At 37.8% G+C, this 18825-nt stretch overlaps 1 protein-coding gene across 2 annotated transcripts in view; it reads right to left on the bottom strand.

The window, feature by feature from the left end:
* Positions 1 to 2744: 2744 nt before the first annotated feature.
* The window catches only part of ARMC1 (armadillo repeat containing 1), a 36555-nt gene continuing 20474 nt past the window's right edge, over positions 2745 to 18825 (bottom strand). For both annotated transcript variants that reach the window (XM_059166347.1, XM_059166348.1), the window contains exons 4-7: positions 15296 to 15485; positions 6840 to 6956; positions 6680 to 6754; positions 2745 to 4914 (exon numbers count right to left, since the gene is read on the bottom strand). In XM_059166347.1, coding sequence (XP_059022330.1) covers positions 4723 to 4914; positions 6680 to 6754; positions 6840 to 6956; positions 15296 to 15485 — 574 coding nt within the window. In that variant the 3' untranslated portion in view covers positions 2745 to 4722. The remainder of the gene's footprint in view (positions 4915 to 6679; positions 6755 to 6839; positions 6957 to 15295; positions 15486 to 18825) is intronic.

Genomic DNA, 18825 nt, shown 5'->3' with positions numbered 1-18825 from the left:
GGGATCGAGTCCCACATCGGGCTCCTTGCTCCGCAGGGAGCCTGCTTCTCCCTCTGACTCTGCCTTCCACTGCGTCTGCCTGTGCTCGCTCTCGCTCGCTCTCTCTCTGACAAATAAATAAATCTTAAAAAAAAAAAAAATAAAAAAAAAATGTTTAGTTACTGATATTATGTTGTAGGATAACAGAGGACTTGCTTTCTTTATTCATCTCTATAATATACTGAGCTTATTTTCATAATAAGGTATTTTTTTAAAGGATCTTATTTATTTGACAGAGGAAGAGAGAATACGAGCAAGGGCGGTGGCAGCAGTAGAGGGAGAAGCAGGCTCCCTGCCGAGCAAGGAGCCCAGTGCAGGACTTGATTCCAGGACCCTGGGATCGTGACCTGAGCCGAAGGCAGAGGCTTAACTCACTGAGCCACCAGGTGTCCCATAATGAAGACTTTTTTTTTTTTTTTTTTTTTTTTTTTTTAAAGATTTTATTTATTTATTTGACAGAGAGAGATCACAAGTAGACAGAGAGGCAGGCAGAGAGAGAGAGAGAGGAGGAAGCAGGCTCCCTGCCGAGCAAAGAGCCCGATGTGGGGCTCGATCCCAGGACCCTGAGATCACAACCTGAGCCGAAGGCAGCGGCTCAACCCACTGAGCCACCCAGGCGCCCCCATAATGAAGACTTTTAAAGGAGAAATAGTACAGAGGAGGAAATTCCAAATCAGAAGAGTATGAGCAAAGATTTAGAGTGTAGGATGAATACAAAATACTTCAGTTATAAAAAATGGACAAGACTAAATAAAGCAGACATTTCCTAACAGATAAACAACCGTGCCTCCCATAGAGAAAGTCTGTAATTATACTATAGAATGTATGAAGGACTTCATTGGTAGCTAAACTCTCATGACATTTTTGGTGCTAGACAAAGCAGTCAAACTAGCCAGAGTCCATCACAGCAGAAAATGACAAAAATACTGTTAAGATTAATCTGATAGTTAAAAAAAAAAAAAAAAAAAGATTAATCTGATAGATTAGAATGTAGCCACCCTGGAAGTTAAAGTAGCCAATTTCTGGCCCAGAGGTGTTGTCTGTGGCACAGGTAGTATTCTAACAGCCACAACGTCCAGAAGCTCCACATTGTTAAAAGTCCACAATACAAGCGGCAAACATGGGTTTCCCTCTTTAGACAGGCCAGCAGCACTATGTGTTTTCCTTTGTTGTGGTATAACCAGACTCACTTCTCTCATATACCAGACTTTTTTGGTGCCCAGACAGAGTTTCTGATTGCTATGAGACCCCTGAGTTAAGTCACTTGACAAGATTCAGGTGTGAGGGTCTGGATAGGAATGGTGGTAGTAGAACCAGAAAGGTACAGCAGCAGGACCTAAGACGCAGGCCTCTTTGGAGACTTGGGAGCCAGACTGTCTAGGTTGGAATGCTGGCTTCACCATTTATTAGAGCTCTGTCACCTGGGACTAATGAGCTACTTACTATTTCTCTGCCTCATTTTCCCCATCTGTAAAATACAGACACAAAAGTACCTACCTATGGTTGTTAAGAGTTAAAGGACTAAATATTTGTAAAGGACTTAGCATGGTGCTGACAGATTTAGTTTTCAAGTCCACTGCATGCATGAGCTTGGTTCTAAGAGAAAAACTCACGGATTTTGTATCTGATAGGTATGGTGAAGGGAAGGGGAGCTATCAAAGATGACAGTACGTGGAGATTTAGAAATTACTGACACAAGGGTAACTGAAATCCTGACAACAGATGAATTTGTCAAGGGACATTCAGATAAAAATCAAATACCTGTGAACTAACCCTCAAAAAAATACCCTCAACTGCATAGAGAAAGTTGAGGAGCCAGATAACGTGTGTTTACAAAGGTATAGTGTCTCACTTGGAATCGAGCGTAAGAAGAGAATCGTGTCAAACTTCCAGTAAGAGTAATTCCACCTTAAACTTAGAAGATTTTAGTTTCAAGTTACTTGTGATGATCTCAGCAGATTCAAATAATGATCCCATAAAGTAGAAGAATTATCTCCATTCCATTAATGAAGAAAAACCTCAGAGACTACATTATTACCTAAAATTATATAGCTAGTAAGTTATAAAACAGGATATTGAAACAATAAATAAATAAATTTCTCCTATGACAATTCTGTAAGAATCACGATATAAGCAAACCTTAACTTCATTCAACAGAGCAAGTATTATGCTCCTCTCCCACTTTTCTGAAAAATAAAAACCAAATGACAAAGCAAATGAAGAAACTTGCTAAAGTCAGAATAAGTCAGAAACAATAAGTCAGAAACAAACATGCCAGAAAAAATTAAAACAATACAACCTGACATTTTCCCTAGTCACCCAACAAGTTAACAAGTACCTGTCATTTATTTTTACTGATCCAAGAAAAATTCTTTGTTCATCCTCCTAAAAAAATATTTGTTCAGTTACTGCTAGCCAGTTAACAGCTACAGACTCTCTCGGTTCTCAGAGAGCTAAGCCAGGAGGGAACACTGGTAAATCTAATTTCAATCTAATACGATATATGCTACAATGAGTATATGTACAGGAGAAGCTGATCCAAACCCAGGGAGAGGCAGGTGTGGTGCGGGAAGGAAATGAAGGGAAGATGCATGGGAATGAGCTGGGTAACGCACCTGCAGGGAGCCAGAAGGTGCCAGGCACTGTGGATACAAACAGGCTCAGGAGTAATCAATAATGCTTATACCACAAAAATGCAATATCCATTCAATTTTAATTATGTTACCTTTTATTATTTTACAATATATTTCAAAAAATGCTGTTACAGTTGCCTTAACTGCTCTATAAGACCTGGAATAAAAGAACACTTAGAATTAGAACACACAGACATCAAGCTGTAATACCTACTTGTACTGAACCATTACTACCAAAGAGATGTAGTTTTTTAAATAGGCAGATGTGTGGCAATGCAAAATAAAATACAAACTTGTTAAACAGTAAACTTTGTTTTAATGGCTATTGAAAGGAGGTGGGTTTGTTTTCATTTTCAACACATCTGGTTCTGGCAGCAAGTTGTATTATGCATTTAAAGCAATACACGCCTTGAAAGCTTTTACTTTCAGTTGTGCATGTCATCTGAATCAGAGCCCAGACACATGAAAACTATCATTCCCAATCCCCTCACTACCCCTCCCTCCAGACGGTCGTGAACTCAAGATTCTAGTTGGTGAAGTATTTTACAATAATTTTTCTTTTTTTTCCAGTGACACTGGATGCTTTTAATTCTCTCTAAAAGAGAAGCGATGAAAATGCAAGGAAACCCTCCAGGGTCCAATATTCACTTCACATTCTCCACAAGCAATAAAATAGCAGCTCTAAATGTTGATGAAAAAGAATGTCAAATTCTCCATATTAGTTTCTTAATCAGATTAGCACTAAAATTTATCTGGATTTAGTTGGATTTCAAAAATGAAAATTTTAGTTGCCAAATATTTCAGAAATTTAATAAAGCATTACATATATGTAATTAGCTCTTATCTACCAAAAAAATATATATGTATGTATATTTATATTTATTTATCTTACCTTCACTGAAGTTCTTTTTTTCTGGCTGGACATGAGAACAAGATTAAGTGGACCAATGCTGGCTTTATTTCTTTATAAGCAATAATTTGAGTCTTTTTTTTTTCATTCAGTACGACTGCATGTTCATAATAAATTCACAAAAGGCAATACAAGGAAACGCCTACCGAATAGGCAGATGCCAAGCAATTCATGTTTTAAGGTTAGACTCTACCAAATGGCACTATGGCATTATAGGCATTCAATTTTTGTTTTCTTTTTTCAAGTTTGTCAGTTCTTTACTATTTTTTAACCTAGCAAGGGACAGTATATGACCACAAAGTAAGGCCTAGAGACCACCTACAGCTGCTTCCAGTACTATGCTGGACGGAACTCTTAAGAGCTGATATAAACCAAACTGAATAATAGTCAACTGGAACCACAGCTGATCACATTCAAATAGTTTCCAACAGTACTTTGCTAATAAACACGTTTCCTTCTTCTTGGCTGATTTTGTGTTGATCCTATTAAAATTACAAGTAAGACTGCAAAGTTTTTGTAGACTTGTGGTTTTAGGGGACTACTATGTTCATATGGATATATTTTAATTCACAAAATGTCTCTATAGTAATGTTCTTCCTATAAACATGGTTGGCAAAATAAAAAAGGCACAAAATGGGGATAATGAGAAAGGTTTTCAATTTCAGTGAAGAATACCAAAGCAAGTATCTTTCATGAAGAAAAGCAGAGAAAAATGTTCAGTAATTCATGCACAACTTGAACTTAAAAAAAAAAAAAAAAGTAAGCTTCTCTTCAGATAGGTCCTGAGGCTTGAGGAGAAAATGAGTTTTCCTAATCATGTGCTTCACGTAAAATAAAATGTAAAGCTGCACATATATATGTTTGGTTTAACAGTGGACCCATTTTTTTTAAAAAAGTGAGGCAAATAAAGGAAACAAAACCAAAATACCTTCATCAACAAAGATATCCACCTGTAGCCTCTGTCCTTTTTACCACTGAATGGGGCAAAATGTCCAATAAAATGTAAAATGCAGCATACGCAATCATGTAATCTAAAAACTTTTCATGATAACTTATTGCAAATTGCACTTGACAGTTCACCACAACAATGGAAAACTGGCCCCTTGTTGGTTCATACAGTCCTTGAGACCCAAAGTGAAGTCACCAGTAAAATGATCTGGATAAAAAGTTTGCAGCTGTGCTGAGCCAGCTGGCTCCACCCTCTGGGTGTGAACCGACCCGGGACACTGCTTTGTCTTGTTCCTTTGTGGGACTCTCATCCTCAGGCAGGTAGTCGGGCAGTTCTGTGTTCTGTTCGACTTCCACAGGCGTATCCTGGAATGGGACCAGCATCTGATACAGAGACATGTTAAGAGTTACTACAAAATCATCCTAACTGACAAAATATATACTTTTTTTTTTTAAGATTTTATTTATTTATTTGACAGACAGAGATCACAAGTAGGCGGAGAGGCAGGAAGAGAGAGGGAGGAGGAGCCAGTTTCCCCGATGAGCAGAGAGCCCGATGCGGGGCTCGATCCCAGGACCCTGGGATCATGACCTGAGCCAAAGGCAGAGGCTTTAACCCACTGAGCCACCCAGGAGCCCCAGATATATACGTCTTAAGTTAAAGTTCAACTTTACTCCTCATTGTAATCACTGTGTTTTTTCTCAGGGGTATTATTCCTTTAAAAATCTTCCTCTTCACCCGAATGTTTATAGCAGCAATGTCCACAATAGCCAAACTATGGAAAGAACCTAGATGTCCATCAACAAATGAATGGATAAAGAAGATGTGGTATATATACACAATGGAATACTATGCAGCCATCAAAAGAAATGAAATCTTGCCATTTGTGACAACGTGGATGGAACTAGAGCGTATCATGCTTAGCAAAATAAGTCAAGCAGAGAAAGACAACTATCATATGATCTCCCTGATATGAGGAAGTGGTGATGCAACATGGGGGCTTAAGTGGGTAGGAGAAGAATAAATGAAACAAGATGGGATTGGGAGGGAGACAAACCATAAGTGACTCTTAATCTCACAAAACAAGCTGAGGGTTGCTGGAGGGAGGGGGGTTGGGAGAAGGGGGGTGGGGTTATGGACATTGGGGAGGGTATGTGCTTTGGTGAGTGCTGTGAAGTGTGTAAACCTGGCGATTCACAGACCTGTACCCCTGGGGATAAAAATATATGTTTATAAAAAATAAAAAATGAAAAATGAAAAAAAAAATCTTCCTCTTACATAAAGGTAGGCCCAAATGCTGAGCACAGAAAGGCAGAAATATACATGAAAATTAAGATGCTTTTCTCCTGAGGCTCCAGGAATAAACATGCAATTCTTGTCTATTTAAAGAAAACAAAAGCAAGTTATCTGGCTACCTAGGGCCCCTGAAGGGCCACTAAATCTCCTTTCCATGGGAAGATAAATACCCTAAAGAACTGCAGATTTGTTTTCCCTAGTGGAAAACTAGCAAGAGGCTAAGATTTTCACTATATTTACCTATCCATGGTGAGAACAGACCCTTATTTTTTACATTAGCAAAACTAAGGTTAGAAAGACAGTATTTAAAAACCAATGTAAGAAAAACAAACAAAAACTAAAACTATAAAAACAATGTAAGGGGTATGGGGGTGGTTCAGTGGGTTAAGCCTCTGCCTTCCAGTGCTCAGGTGCTCAGGTCATGATTGCAGAGCCCCGCATCAGGTACTCTGCTCAGCGGGGAGCCTGCTTCGCCCTCTCTCTGCCTGCCTCTCTGCCTACTTGTGATCTCTGTCAAATAAATAAATAAAATCTTTTAAAAAATACTAATAAAAATAAAAAATAAAAACCAATGTAAGGAAACTAGATAACCTTTACTTCCATATAAAATTAGGAAGATGTCTCCACTGAGATAAAGACACTCTGAAACCCACAAAATATAAGAACAGACTTTGAAATCCACAAGACTTCTATTTCTAAAAGGGTTAACTATTAGCCAAAAAACATTAAGATAATCTGACCCAATCATACTCCTGTTTATTTGGCAACTACAGCCTGAAAATACTAACAATCTGCTAGCCATAAAGAATAATTAGGAGTCAATTAGGTACAAAGAAAACTGAAAGCATTTACCTCTTCGCCACTTTCACTTTTCACAACTTGCTGAGCCTTCATAACCTTGGTTGATGCTATCGCTGATGCCAAAGCCTAGGCCAGGATTAAAAGGAACAATTTTGAACAAGGATTTGTTTACTTAAAACCTCAAGCATATTCAGCCATTTAAAATACTAACCTCTGCTTTCAAATCTGAACGGATCCGCACCACACATCTTTGAACAGCCATTTGAAAAGTAAAGCTAATAACACCTTTAATTTTTAACAAAGCCTCTTCACAGAGATTTCTCCGAGACTGAAAAGGTAAAAAACAAAAACAAATTATTATTAAAATTGGCAAAATATTTTAAAAATTTGGCAAAATAAAAAAAAAAATCAACTCAAACCACACAGAAGTCATCATGGGGGTGCCGCAGAGGAGTGGGGATGGGTAGCAAAAATCCCTATTTCAGTTCTACGGACTCATTCTTGAGGGCATACTTGTGGGGTGTTCAGTCAAGTTTATTAAATTTTATAAGATCAACAGGCTAATAATTCCCGCTGGATTTTTTTTTTCAAACTTCATTACCAATACTTAGTTTTAGTAATTTTTATCAGAAATAAGTTAGCCAGGGGCATCTGGGTGGCTCAGTGGGTTAACCCTCTGCCTTCAGCTCAGGTCATGATCTCAGGGTCCTGGGATCAAGCCCCACATCAGGCTCTCTGCTCAGCGGGAGGCCTGCTCCCGCCACCCCCCCATCTCTGTCTACTTGTGATCTCTCTCTCCGTCAAATTTAAAAAAAAAAAAAAGAAGAAGAAGTTAGCAAATATTAATTTAAACCTTAATGAAAATAATAATACAGAAATAATACAGACTAAATATTATTAAAATAATAATACAGAATAATATATATAAAAACTGCTGAAAAGCAGAGGTTCTTCTAGCTTAAGGGTGAGCAAACTACAGTCTACCACTGTTTTTTCTGGAACACAGCTGCACGCATTTGACATTAGTCTGAGGCTAATGTCATACTATAGCAGAGTTAATAGATTTAAGAAAGACCATATGCCCTGCAAAACCTAAAATATTTACTATCTGGCCCTTTAAAGAAAAGGTTTGCTGACCTGAGCTCTAGCTTAAAAGTCTCTGAGGATAATTCCGATACATTGATGTTAGAATTAGTGTTCAGTGTATGACTCACTACTTTTTAAAGCACTTTATCACCACCTCCATCATTTATTGCATTCTCAATGGTTACCACTGCATTCTCAAGGGCTAATACCCTCTTTTTAGTTGTCATTTTCCTCTAACAACACAATAAAACATACCCCTTTCAATGTTTTTTTGATTCCTAGTAATACACTACTTAGACCACTGGTTAGTCTATCTGTCTCATCTTGTCGCCAAGGTCCAGTGCCTAAAACTAAGTGATTATTTTTTTTTCAGCTTCATCTCTCAGCAGACTATTCCCATCACTTCAACCATTATGACCATGGAGAACACAGGTGTGTATCTCCAAGAGGACTTTATTTTCATTTGCTATCAGACATATCCACCTGAATATCAAGTCTCAAACATGGGATCCAAGGCAAAAATGGATTGAAAAGTAACTACAGGGGTGCCTGGGTGGCTCAGTCTGTTAAGTATCAGACTCTTTAGGGCGCCTGGGTGGCTCAGTGGGTTAAGCCGCTGCCTTCGGCTCAGGTCATGATCTCAGGGTCCTGGGATCGAGTCCCGCATCGGGCTCTCTGCTCAGCAGGGAGCCTGCTTCCTCCTCTCTCTGCCTGCCTCTCTGCTTACTTGTGATTTCTCTCTGTCAAATAAATAAATAAAATCTTTAAAAAAAAAAAAAAAAAAAAGTATCAGACTCTTTAAAGCCAATCTATAATTACAAAATCAATCTATAAAAATAGACTCAAAAAAACCACAGATGATTAAATTAGTAAGGAGATTAAAATTATTCCAGCCACCTTCTGTAAGTTCAAATAGATAAAGTATAAGTAAACATGTTAAAGAGATATAAAAAAGACCCAAATCAAATTTCTAGAAATAAAATAAGGGGCACCTGGCTACACAGCATGTAACTCCTGATTTTAGGGTCATGAGTTCAAGCCCCATGTTGGGCATGGAACCTACTTGAAATAAAAAAATAAAATAAATAATAAAATAAAACAGTGTCAATGGTAAAGGAAAAAAAAACACAGTGAATGAGATTAACAGGAAGTTAAATAGTTGCAAAGGAAAAATTTAGCAAGTATCAACAGAAACTAAAATTAAAGAAGAGGGGAAGAATTGAAGAAAAAAGCAAAAATGAGCAGAAATATCAGCAAGCTGTGAGACTTCACATGGCTGAATATGTATAATAGGAATCCCTGAAAGACCAAGGGGAAGGGGGACAGAAACAATATTTGAAGAAATAATAGAAAAAAGTTGTCCAAATTTGCTGTATACGATAAACCCAGAGATCCAAGAAGCTGAACAAACATGAAGAAAATTATACCAAGGAACACTATAAACAAACAGATCAAAAGCAGTGATGAAAGAGAAACTCTTAGAAGTAGGCAGAGTGGGGCGCCTGGGTGGCTCAGTGGGTTAAGCCTCTGCCTTCGGCTCAGGTCATGATCCCAGGGGCCTGGGATCGAGTCCCGCATCGGGCTCTCTGCTCAGCAGGAAGCCTGCTTCTCCTCATCTCTCTCTCTGTCTGTCTCTCTGCCTATTTGTGATCTCTCTCTCTCTGTCAAATAAATAAATAAAATCTTAAAAAAAAAAAAAAAAAGAAGTAGGCAGAGTGAGAAAAATAAGATATATTACATAGAGAAGAACACAAATAAGCAAACTAGAATCCCAAACAGAAACAATGCAAGGAAGACAACAGTGGAGCAAGGTCTTAAAGTGTGGTGTTTAAAAAAAAGGAAAGAAAAAAGAAAAAGAAAATTCTGTCACTTAGATTTTCACACCCACTAAAAATAATCTTTCCAAAAAAAAAAAAGGACTCTACCAGACATACAAAGGAGTTAGAGACTTCAATATCTGACTTTCAAAAATGAACAGACCAGCAGTGCCTGGGTGGCTCAGTGAGTTAAAGCCTCCACCTTCAGCTCAGGCCGTGATCCCAGGGTCCTGGGATGGAGCCCCGCATCCGGCTCTCTGCTCAGCGGGGAGCCTGCGTCCCCCTCTCCCTCTGCCTACTTGTGATCTCTGTTTGTCAAATAAATAAGTAAAATCTTAAAAAAAAAAAAAAAATGAACAGACTAGGTAGACAGAAAATGAGCAAGGATAAAGCAACAGAATTCAACAGATTTCAACTTATGATACTCCAAACAACAGTGTACACATTCTCAGGGACATTCTCCAGGATAGACCACAGACCCTGATAGGCCATGAAACAAGCCTGTATATACTGAAAAGGACTGAAATCATCCAATGTTGTCAAATCACATGAAATGAAATTAGAAATTAATAACAGAAGGAAATTTGGAAAATTCAGAAATATATGGAAATAAAACAAACTCATAAATAAGAACCAATGTGTCAAAGAAATCACAAGAAAAATTAGAAAATACTTTGAGAGAAATAAAATGAAGACCCCACATACCAAATCTGATGCATACAGAGAAAGCAGTGGTTAAACAAAAATTTATAAGCTATAATAACTACATTAAAATAGAAGAAAATCTCAAGTCAGGACCCTTAATTTCTAATTTACGAAAGCCCAGAGAAAGCAGAGGGAAGGAAATAATAAAGATTATGGCAGGGAAAAAATAGAAAAAAAAAATCAAAACTAAAAAGTTGGTTCTTTGAAAAGATCAACAAAACTGATAATCCTCTGGGGCGCCTGGGTGGCTCAGTGTGTTAAGCCTCTGCCTTCGGCTCAGGTCATGATCCCATGGTCTTGGGATCAAGCCTCAAATCGGGCTCTCTGCACAGCAGGGAGCCTGCTTTTCCCTCCTCTCTCTGCCTGCCTCTCTGCCTACTTGTGATCTCTCTCTCTCTCTCTCTCTGTCAAATAAATAAATAAATAAATAAATAAAATCTTAAAAAAAAAAAAAAAAGTTGGTTCTTTGAAAAGATCAACAAAACTGATAAACCGGGACGCCTGGGTGGCTCAGTTGGTTGGACGACTGCCTTCGGCTCAGGTCATGATCCCGGAGTCCCGGGATTGAGTCCCTCATCAGGCTCCCAGCTCCATGGGGAGTCTGCTTCGCTCTCTGACCTTCTCCTTGCTCATGCTCTCTCTCACTGTTTCTCTCTCAAATAAATAAATAAAATCTAAAAAAAAAAAAACTGATAAACCTTTGGGGCGCCTGGGTGACTCAGTGGGTTAAGCCTCTGCCTTTGTCTCAGGTCATGATCTCAGGGTCCTGGGATCAAGCCCCCATCGGGCTCTCTGCTCGGTAGGGAGCCTGCTTTCTCCTCTCTCTCTGCCTGCCGCTCTGCCTATTTGTGATCTCTCTATCAAAAAAAATAAATACATCTTAAAAAAAAAAAAACAAAAAACGGAGACTCCTTTTAGCTAAACTAAGAAAAACAGAGAAGGAAGACTCAAATTAGTAAAATCAGGAATAAAAGGACATTAAGGCAAACCTGAGTGAAACAGAGGTGCCTAGGTGGCTCAGTGGGTTAAGCCTCTGCCTTTGGTTCATGTCATGATCTCAGGGTTCTGGGATGGAGCCCTCCATCAGGCTCTCTGCTCAGCAGAGAGACTGCTTTCCCACTATCTCTCTCTGTCTGCCTCTCTGCCTACTTGTGATCTCTGTCAAATAAATAAATAAAATCTTTAAAAAAATAATCTGACTGAAACAAAAGGATTATAAGCAAATACTATCAACAATACATTATGCCAACACCTTAGATAATCTCAATGAAATGGACAAACTCCTAGAAAAATAAAATTATCAAAACTGACTCCAAGAAGGAAAAATAGACCTGTAATAAGTAAGGAGATTAAATTAAAACCAGAAAATATCACACAAAGAAAGCTCTGGACCAAACAGTTTCACTGGTTAACTCTACCAAATGTTTATGGAATAATCAACACCAATCTTTCAAACTCATCCAGACACTTCGCAGCTCATTTTATGTAGTCAGTTATTACCCTGATACCAAAACCAGAAAAAGATACCACATGAAAGAAAACTGTAAATAAAACTATAAAATACCTTGTAGGAATACACACACAAAATACCTCAACAAAATCCCAGCAAGCTGAATACAGCAGCATATTAAAAAGATTATATAGCATGACCAACTGGGATTTATCCTGGGAGTGAAAGGTTGATTCAAAATATGAAAATCACTAGGATGCCTGGGTGGCTCAGTCTGTCAAGTGTCTGCCTTCGGCTCGGTCATGATCCCAGAATCCTGGGTATGAGTGCCACATGGAGCCTGCTTCTCCCTCTGCCTGCCACTCCCCCTGCTTGTGCTCTCTGACAAATAAAAAAAATCTTAAAAAAAAAAAAAAAAAAAACCACCAGTGTAATACATGATACTAGAATTCATCTCAAGAATGAAAAGACAAATAAACACTTTAAAAATAGACAATAGGCATTTCTCCAAAAGAGAAAATACATGACAAAGTAAAGATACATATAATAAACACTACATCAACCACTGAAAAATGGCCAATAAGCAATGTAAAGATACTCAACATCATTAATCACTAGGAAACCCATATCAAAGCCACGACAAAAGAGAAACAAACAAACAAACAAAAACAGCAAAAAAAGCCCACAATAAGATACTACTTCACACACTCCACTAGGGCCGCTACTAAACAACAAAAGAAATATATGCTGACAAGAAAGAGATGGAGAAAGTGACCCCTCATATGTTGCTGATGAGAATGTAAAATGGCGCAGACTCTGTAGAAAACACTCTGGAAGTTGCTCAAAAGCTAAGCAAGGTTCATATATCATCCTAGCAACTCTACCCCAGGAACAATTCCAAGAGAAATGACATAAATCCACACAAAACTTACACACCAATGTTCACAGCAGAATTATTAATAATAGCCAAAAAGTGGAAACAGCCCAAATATCCATCAATTGATGAATGAATAAACAAAATATAGTATATCCATACAATGGAATATTACAAAGAGGAAAGATGGACAATACATGCTACAATAGGGATGAACCTTGGAAACATTATGCTGAAGTGAAAGCCAGGCATGAAAGGTCACACAGCCTATGATTCCATTTATATGAAATGTCCAGAGAAGGCAAATCCATAGACACAGAAAGTAAATTAGGGATTATCGGGGGGTAGCGGATAGTGACTGCTAATGGGTACGAGGTTTCCCTTTGGAGTAATGAAATGTTCTGGAATTAGACTATGGTGATGGCTGCACAACCCCGTAAATATACCAGAAGCACGGAATTCAACACTTCAAAATGGTGTATTTATGGTATGTGAATTCTATTTCAATTAAAAAAAACAAAAACAAAAACAAAAACCTGAATGAATTCATTGCCAGCAGATCTGTTCTACTGTAAAAAATGTTAACAGAAGAAAAATAAAATCAGACGAAAATCCAGAATCTACACAAAAGAATTAAGAGCACTGGAAATGGCAAAAATGTAGGTGGACAGAAAATACTTTTTCTTATTTTAAAACATCTTAAAAGACACTGATTTTTTGAAATCATAGAGACAGAAAGTGAAATAGTGGTTGCCAGGGGCTGGGGTGAGGGGTAGGATGAAAGGGGAGTTACTGTGTAATGAGTATGGAGTTTTAGGTTTTACAATATAAAAAACTGTACATTCATAAGCAGTACAGAGGTGAAGGTTACACAACATTATGAATGTATTTAATACCACTGACATTAAATAACAATGTTTTCTTTCTCTTATTTCTGGTATTGATAATTTGTGACTTCTCTTTTATTCCTGATCTATTTGGCTACAAGTTCATCAATTTTATTATGTCAAAGAATCAGCTTTTGATTTCACTGTTTTTTCTCTATTGCTTTTCATTGCACTGATTTGTCTTGTTTCTTCTGCTTTGGACTTAATTTTTCTTCTTTTTCTAGTTTCTTAAGGTAGAAGCTTAAGTCACTGAGAAGTTTTCTTTCTTGTATATAAATATTTAGGCATTTGGTGCTATTGAATTACCTTCTAATTATTTGTTTTACCAGTGTCCCACAAATTTTGATATTACATTTTCATTTTTGTTCCGTTTAAAATGCTTTATAATCTCTTGATTTCTTCATTGACTCATGGGATTATTTTAGAAATCTATTATTTAGGGGCGCCTGGGTGGCTCAGTGGGTTAAGCCGCTGCCTTCGGCTCAGGTCATGATCTCGGGGTCCTGGGATCGAGCCCCGCATCGGGCTCTCTGCTCAGCAGGGAGCCTGCTTCCTCCTCTCTCTGCCTGCCTCTCTGCCTGCTTGTGATCTCTCTCTGTCAAATAAATAAAAATAAATAAAATCTTTAAAAAAAAATAAAAAAATAAAAATAAAGAAATCTATTATTTAATCTCCAAAATATCTGGTTGGTTTCCAAATAACTTCGTTTCTGATTTCTAATTTGTTTTTCCTTGTGCTAAGAGAACATACTTTGCATAAATCTTTTAAATTTATTAATACTTGTTTTGATGGCCCACAATAAGGTCTACCTTGGTAAATATTCCACGTGTATGTGGAAACACTGGACAGGGTTTTCCCATAAATATAGATTCAGTTGGCTGTTAGTGCTATTTGAGTACATAAGTATTTAAAATTGTTATGTCCTCTGATTAACTGACACCTTTAAGACAAAATGCCCCCATGCGACTTATTCTTCAAGACTGCTGGCAAATGTCACTCAAGAAACTATTTACAGTAGTCCCTCTTCTCCATCTTATACATGGGAGATCCATTCTAAGACCCCCAGGGGATGCCTAAAACTACAGAAAGTACCAAAACCTATACAGACTATGTTTTCTTCCTATACATATATATGGCTAAGTTTATTTATAAATTAGGCTAAGAGATTAATAATAATAATTACTAAAATAAAATATAACAATACATTATAGTAAGTTACATGAATGTGATCTCTCTAAATATCTTTTTTTGGGGGGCACCTGGGTGGCTCAGTGGGTTAAACCTCTGCCTTCGGCTCAGGTCATGATCTCAGGGTCCTGGGATCGAGTCCTGAAGCAGGATCTCTGCTCAGCGGAGAGCCTGCTTCCTCCTCTCTCTTTCTCTGCCTGCCTCTCTGCCTTCTTGTGATTTCTGTTAAATAAATAAAAATAAAAAATCTTAAAAAAAAAAAAATCTTTTTTTAAAAAGATTTTATTTACTTATTTGACAGAGAGAAATCACAAGTAGGCAGAGAGGCATGGTGGGGGGCAGGGAGGAAGCAGGCTCCCTACCCAGCACAGAGCTGGATGCAGGGCTCTATCCCAGGACCCTGAGATCATGACCCGAGTGGAAAGCAGAGGCTTTAACCCACTGAGCCACCCAGGCGCCCTTTTCTCTAAATCTTATTGTACTATACTTACCCCTCCTTTTGTGATGATGTGAGGTAATAAAATGCCTACATGATGAGATAAGTAAGTGAGACAGAGATTGTGATATAGCCTTAGGCTACTACTGACCTCCTGATATGTCAGAAGGTGGATCCACCACTTTCCCACCTCATCTTATAAACCAAGTGTTTATAAGTCTTACCGTATCATCAAGACCATCTATGTGCAAAACCACTGTTTTGGCACGTTTGTTTGTAGTTCCCAGAAAAAACTGAGCTTTCCTTCTACGTGAATTCATTTCATTGAAACTATCCCCATCTGCCATATTGGAAGACTGAAGAATATCATAAATTTCAGAAGCCAGCAGTTTTGTTTCTCCTGGAGTCGTAGTCCTTGAAAAGAAACACACACAAATTAATTTGTCTTGTCACTTCTATTGATTCTGTAATTTTATCCCTTGACTTTGCAGAGCCTTGTGTTCTTATTCTGATGCTTTTTTCAAGTGAAAGGAAATACCAGTGAATCCCAGAATACTCAACAACATAGAAAAAGCACCTAGCTGCTCAAAAGGTCTTCTAATTTCATGTCATTTTTTTAAAAGATTTTATGTATTACATACAGAGAGAGCATGTGCACATGTGCATGGGGGGGGGGTGGGAGTGAAGAGGAACAGAGGAGAGGGAGAGGAGGGGTTTTAAAGAATCTCCAGCAGACTCCTGGCTGAGTGTTGAGCCCAACACAGGGCTCAATCCAAGCTGAAACCAAGAATGTCACACTTAATGGACTGAGGCACCCAGGTGCCCCAGGGTCTTCTAATTTCATTTTAAATCTGTGGTTCACTGAGATTCCAGACTTATCACTATAACAGTGTAACAGCATATTTAATCAAAATCATTAATTCAACAATCAACTAAAAGAATCAAGATATAGCCCATCCCTGAATTCATACTAACGTAATTTGGAAGTGCCCTTTCCTTCAAGAAGGTATAAAACATAAAAATCCAAAGGGAGAAAACAAATCAGGAGAGGAGCATTCATGTTAAGAGTTACTTCAATAAAGAGATTTCGTAATAAATTCAAACTGATTGTTTCTTAATTTACATTTTTTACATATCTTTAACAAAGTGTGTGTGTGTGAGTGTGTGTGTATATGAAACCACAACTAAAACAAAAGTTTTCATTCTTGAACTTTTAAATCCTACCATAGCTCCTCACATAAACATCTAGTGCCATTGTGTCCGAAGACTTTCTGCATTGACAGAAAGGTTTTACAGCTGCACTGTCCACTCACCACATATGGCTCCTGAACAACCACAACTAAAAAAAATGATTTTATTTTCTTTGAATTAATAAATCACCATATGTGGAAAGTGTCCAAACTGGGCAGTACAGACTAATGCTTTTTAGTTAGTTAAATTGAATAAACAGACAATACACCTAAGTATAAAAAATAACCCTCATTTCACTTATAGATAAGCTCAATTAAGTCCAAACCTTATACATTTGAGGCCTTTAAATCTACTCCCGTTCAGCTCTACCAACATCAGCACCTTTTGTCTTTCTTTGAATACCTTTTATAAATGCCTTTTCCTTCAACCAAAAGAGCTTTACCCAGACCATTTGCTTTCAAATTTACTCCTCCCTTGAAGGCTCAACCTCAACTGTGATCTTCTTTGTGAAACTTCCTCACCCCAATAGTCCATTCCTCCCTCTACATTTAAGGTACTATGCTGGGGCACCTGGGTGGCTCAGTCAGTTAAAGCACCCCACTCTTGGTTTCGGCCCAGGTTATGATTTCAGGGTTGTGAGAACAAACCCCATGTAGGGTTCTGCACACAGCGTGGAGTCTGCTCTAGATTCTCTCTCCCCCCATCACACTCTCTCTCTAAAATAAATAAATAGGGGTGCCTAGGTGGCTCAGTGGGTTAAAGCCTCTGCCTTCTGCTCAGGTCATGATCCCAGGGTCCTGGGAACGTGCCTCATATTGGGCTCTCTGCTCAGCAGGGAGTCTGCTTCCACCTCTCTCTCTCTCTGCCTGCCTCTCTGCCTACCTGTGATCTCTGTCAAATAAATAAATAAAATCTTTTAAAAAATAAATAAATAAAATAGGGATGCCTGGGTGGCTCAGTGGGTTAGAGCCTCTGCCTTCGGCTCAGGTCATGATCCCAGGGTTGGGCTCTCTGACCAGCAGGGAGCCTGCTTCCCTTCCTCTGCCTGCTTCTCTACCTACTTGTGATCTCTGTCAAATAAATAAATAAAATCTTTTAAAATGTAGTAAAATACTATATTTGTACTTAAATTACTGATCTTAATTTTCTAATTTTTTTCTCTTCAAGAATGGGGATGTATTCTTTCCACAGGGCCTCACTAAACTTTTTACAATCCATTTGTTTACTGAATAAGCAGGACCAATATTTCCAATATTCAAACTATAAATCTATAAAGAACTTCAGGTCCAGAGGTACTAATCTGGCAATTTCTGGGCACTCAATTTACTATAGCCACTGCTTTTCTGGGCTACTGTTGACCACAGAGATCAATTACTTTGAATGACTTTGGCTGTGTATTGCAAGAAGCTATGAAAAAGACTATTTTGAGGGGGAGTTATCTCAGCACTTTTCTGGTAGCTGTTTTACAGTACTGAAAAGGTCACTGCAGTTCTGAGATATTTTAAATACCAGCCTACCACAAGTTGTAAAGAGTATGAGGACAGTAGTTAGAGATACTCATGAATTTAGGAAGGAAAAATACAATGTCTTTGCTACCCCTTTTCTACCACCAATACTGGTTTCAAGTGTTTGGACCAAATAAAAAAACAATCATCACAATACACAAAATACTCAACTAATGAGCTTCATATAAAAAATTTTTAAATGCATACATTATTTCAGAGACCAAAAGTACTAAACCACTGTAACATTAAATGATTATCTTCCTGTTCTGCAGAATAAGCACTGTGTAGTTCTAAACCACACAGGGTTACTTACTAATGCCTTTGTGAATCTGGTGTAAAATTTGAGAATATTTCACGAGAAATGCAAATACAAAAATTTTCCACATCAGTTTCAATGAATTTATGTACCTTCCCATGTCATCTATCTTATATCAACCCTGAAGAACACAGATGGTTTAGACTTTTTCAACTGATCTAGAACTGGACAAGGTAGAAAAGGAGAAAAGCAATGTAGCAATCCATCCAGTGTTTGATAAAATTCAATGAAGTGGAAACTGCTTGTAAGAATATAATTGGTACTATTTGAAAAAAAAATTAACTGTGATAAGAATACACAAAAATATACATACTCCTTGATTCTGTAATTCTTCTACTGGAACTTGTTAAAAAAAAAATCTACAAAATAAAAGTAATCCAAAATACAAAAACAATCTTTTTATATAGTTAGGCAAAGAAATTCCAGAACAGTAGCACTGCCCAACGTAACTTTCAGAGATGATGGAAATGTAGTCAACTAGTTACATGACTACTGAATACTGAGAATATGGCTGATACAAGTGAAAAATTGGTTTTTAAATTTGATTTTAATTAATTTAAATTTAAACTGCTACATGTGGCTAATGACTACCATACTGGATAGAATTTCAGAAAAAAGGGAAGACTGCCTCTGCTGTCAGTTTCCTTAAGTTAACCCTCCTTTTCCTGGTTAATTATTGCTACCGTATGTCTGACAAACCATTCCTCTAACTTCTCTGATTGAGATCTGCAAAAGAAACTAG

The sequence above is a fragment of the Mustela lutreola genome, chromosome 3, assembly GCF_030435805.1.
Source record: "Mustela lutreola isolate mMusLut2 chromosome 3, mMusLut2.pri, whole genome shotgun sequence".
NCBI classification, from domain to species: domain Eukaryota; kingdom Metazoa; phylum Chordata; class Mammalia; order Carnivora; family Mustelidae; genus Mustela; species Mustela lutreola.
This window is presented reverse-complemented; position numbering and strand designations above follow the sequence as displayed.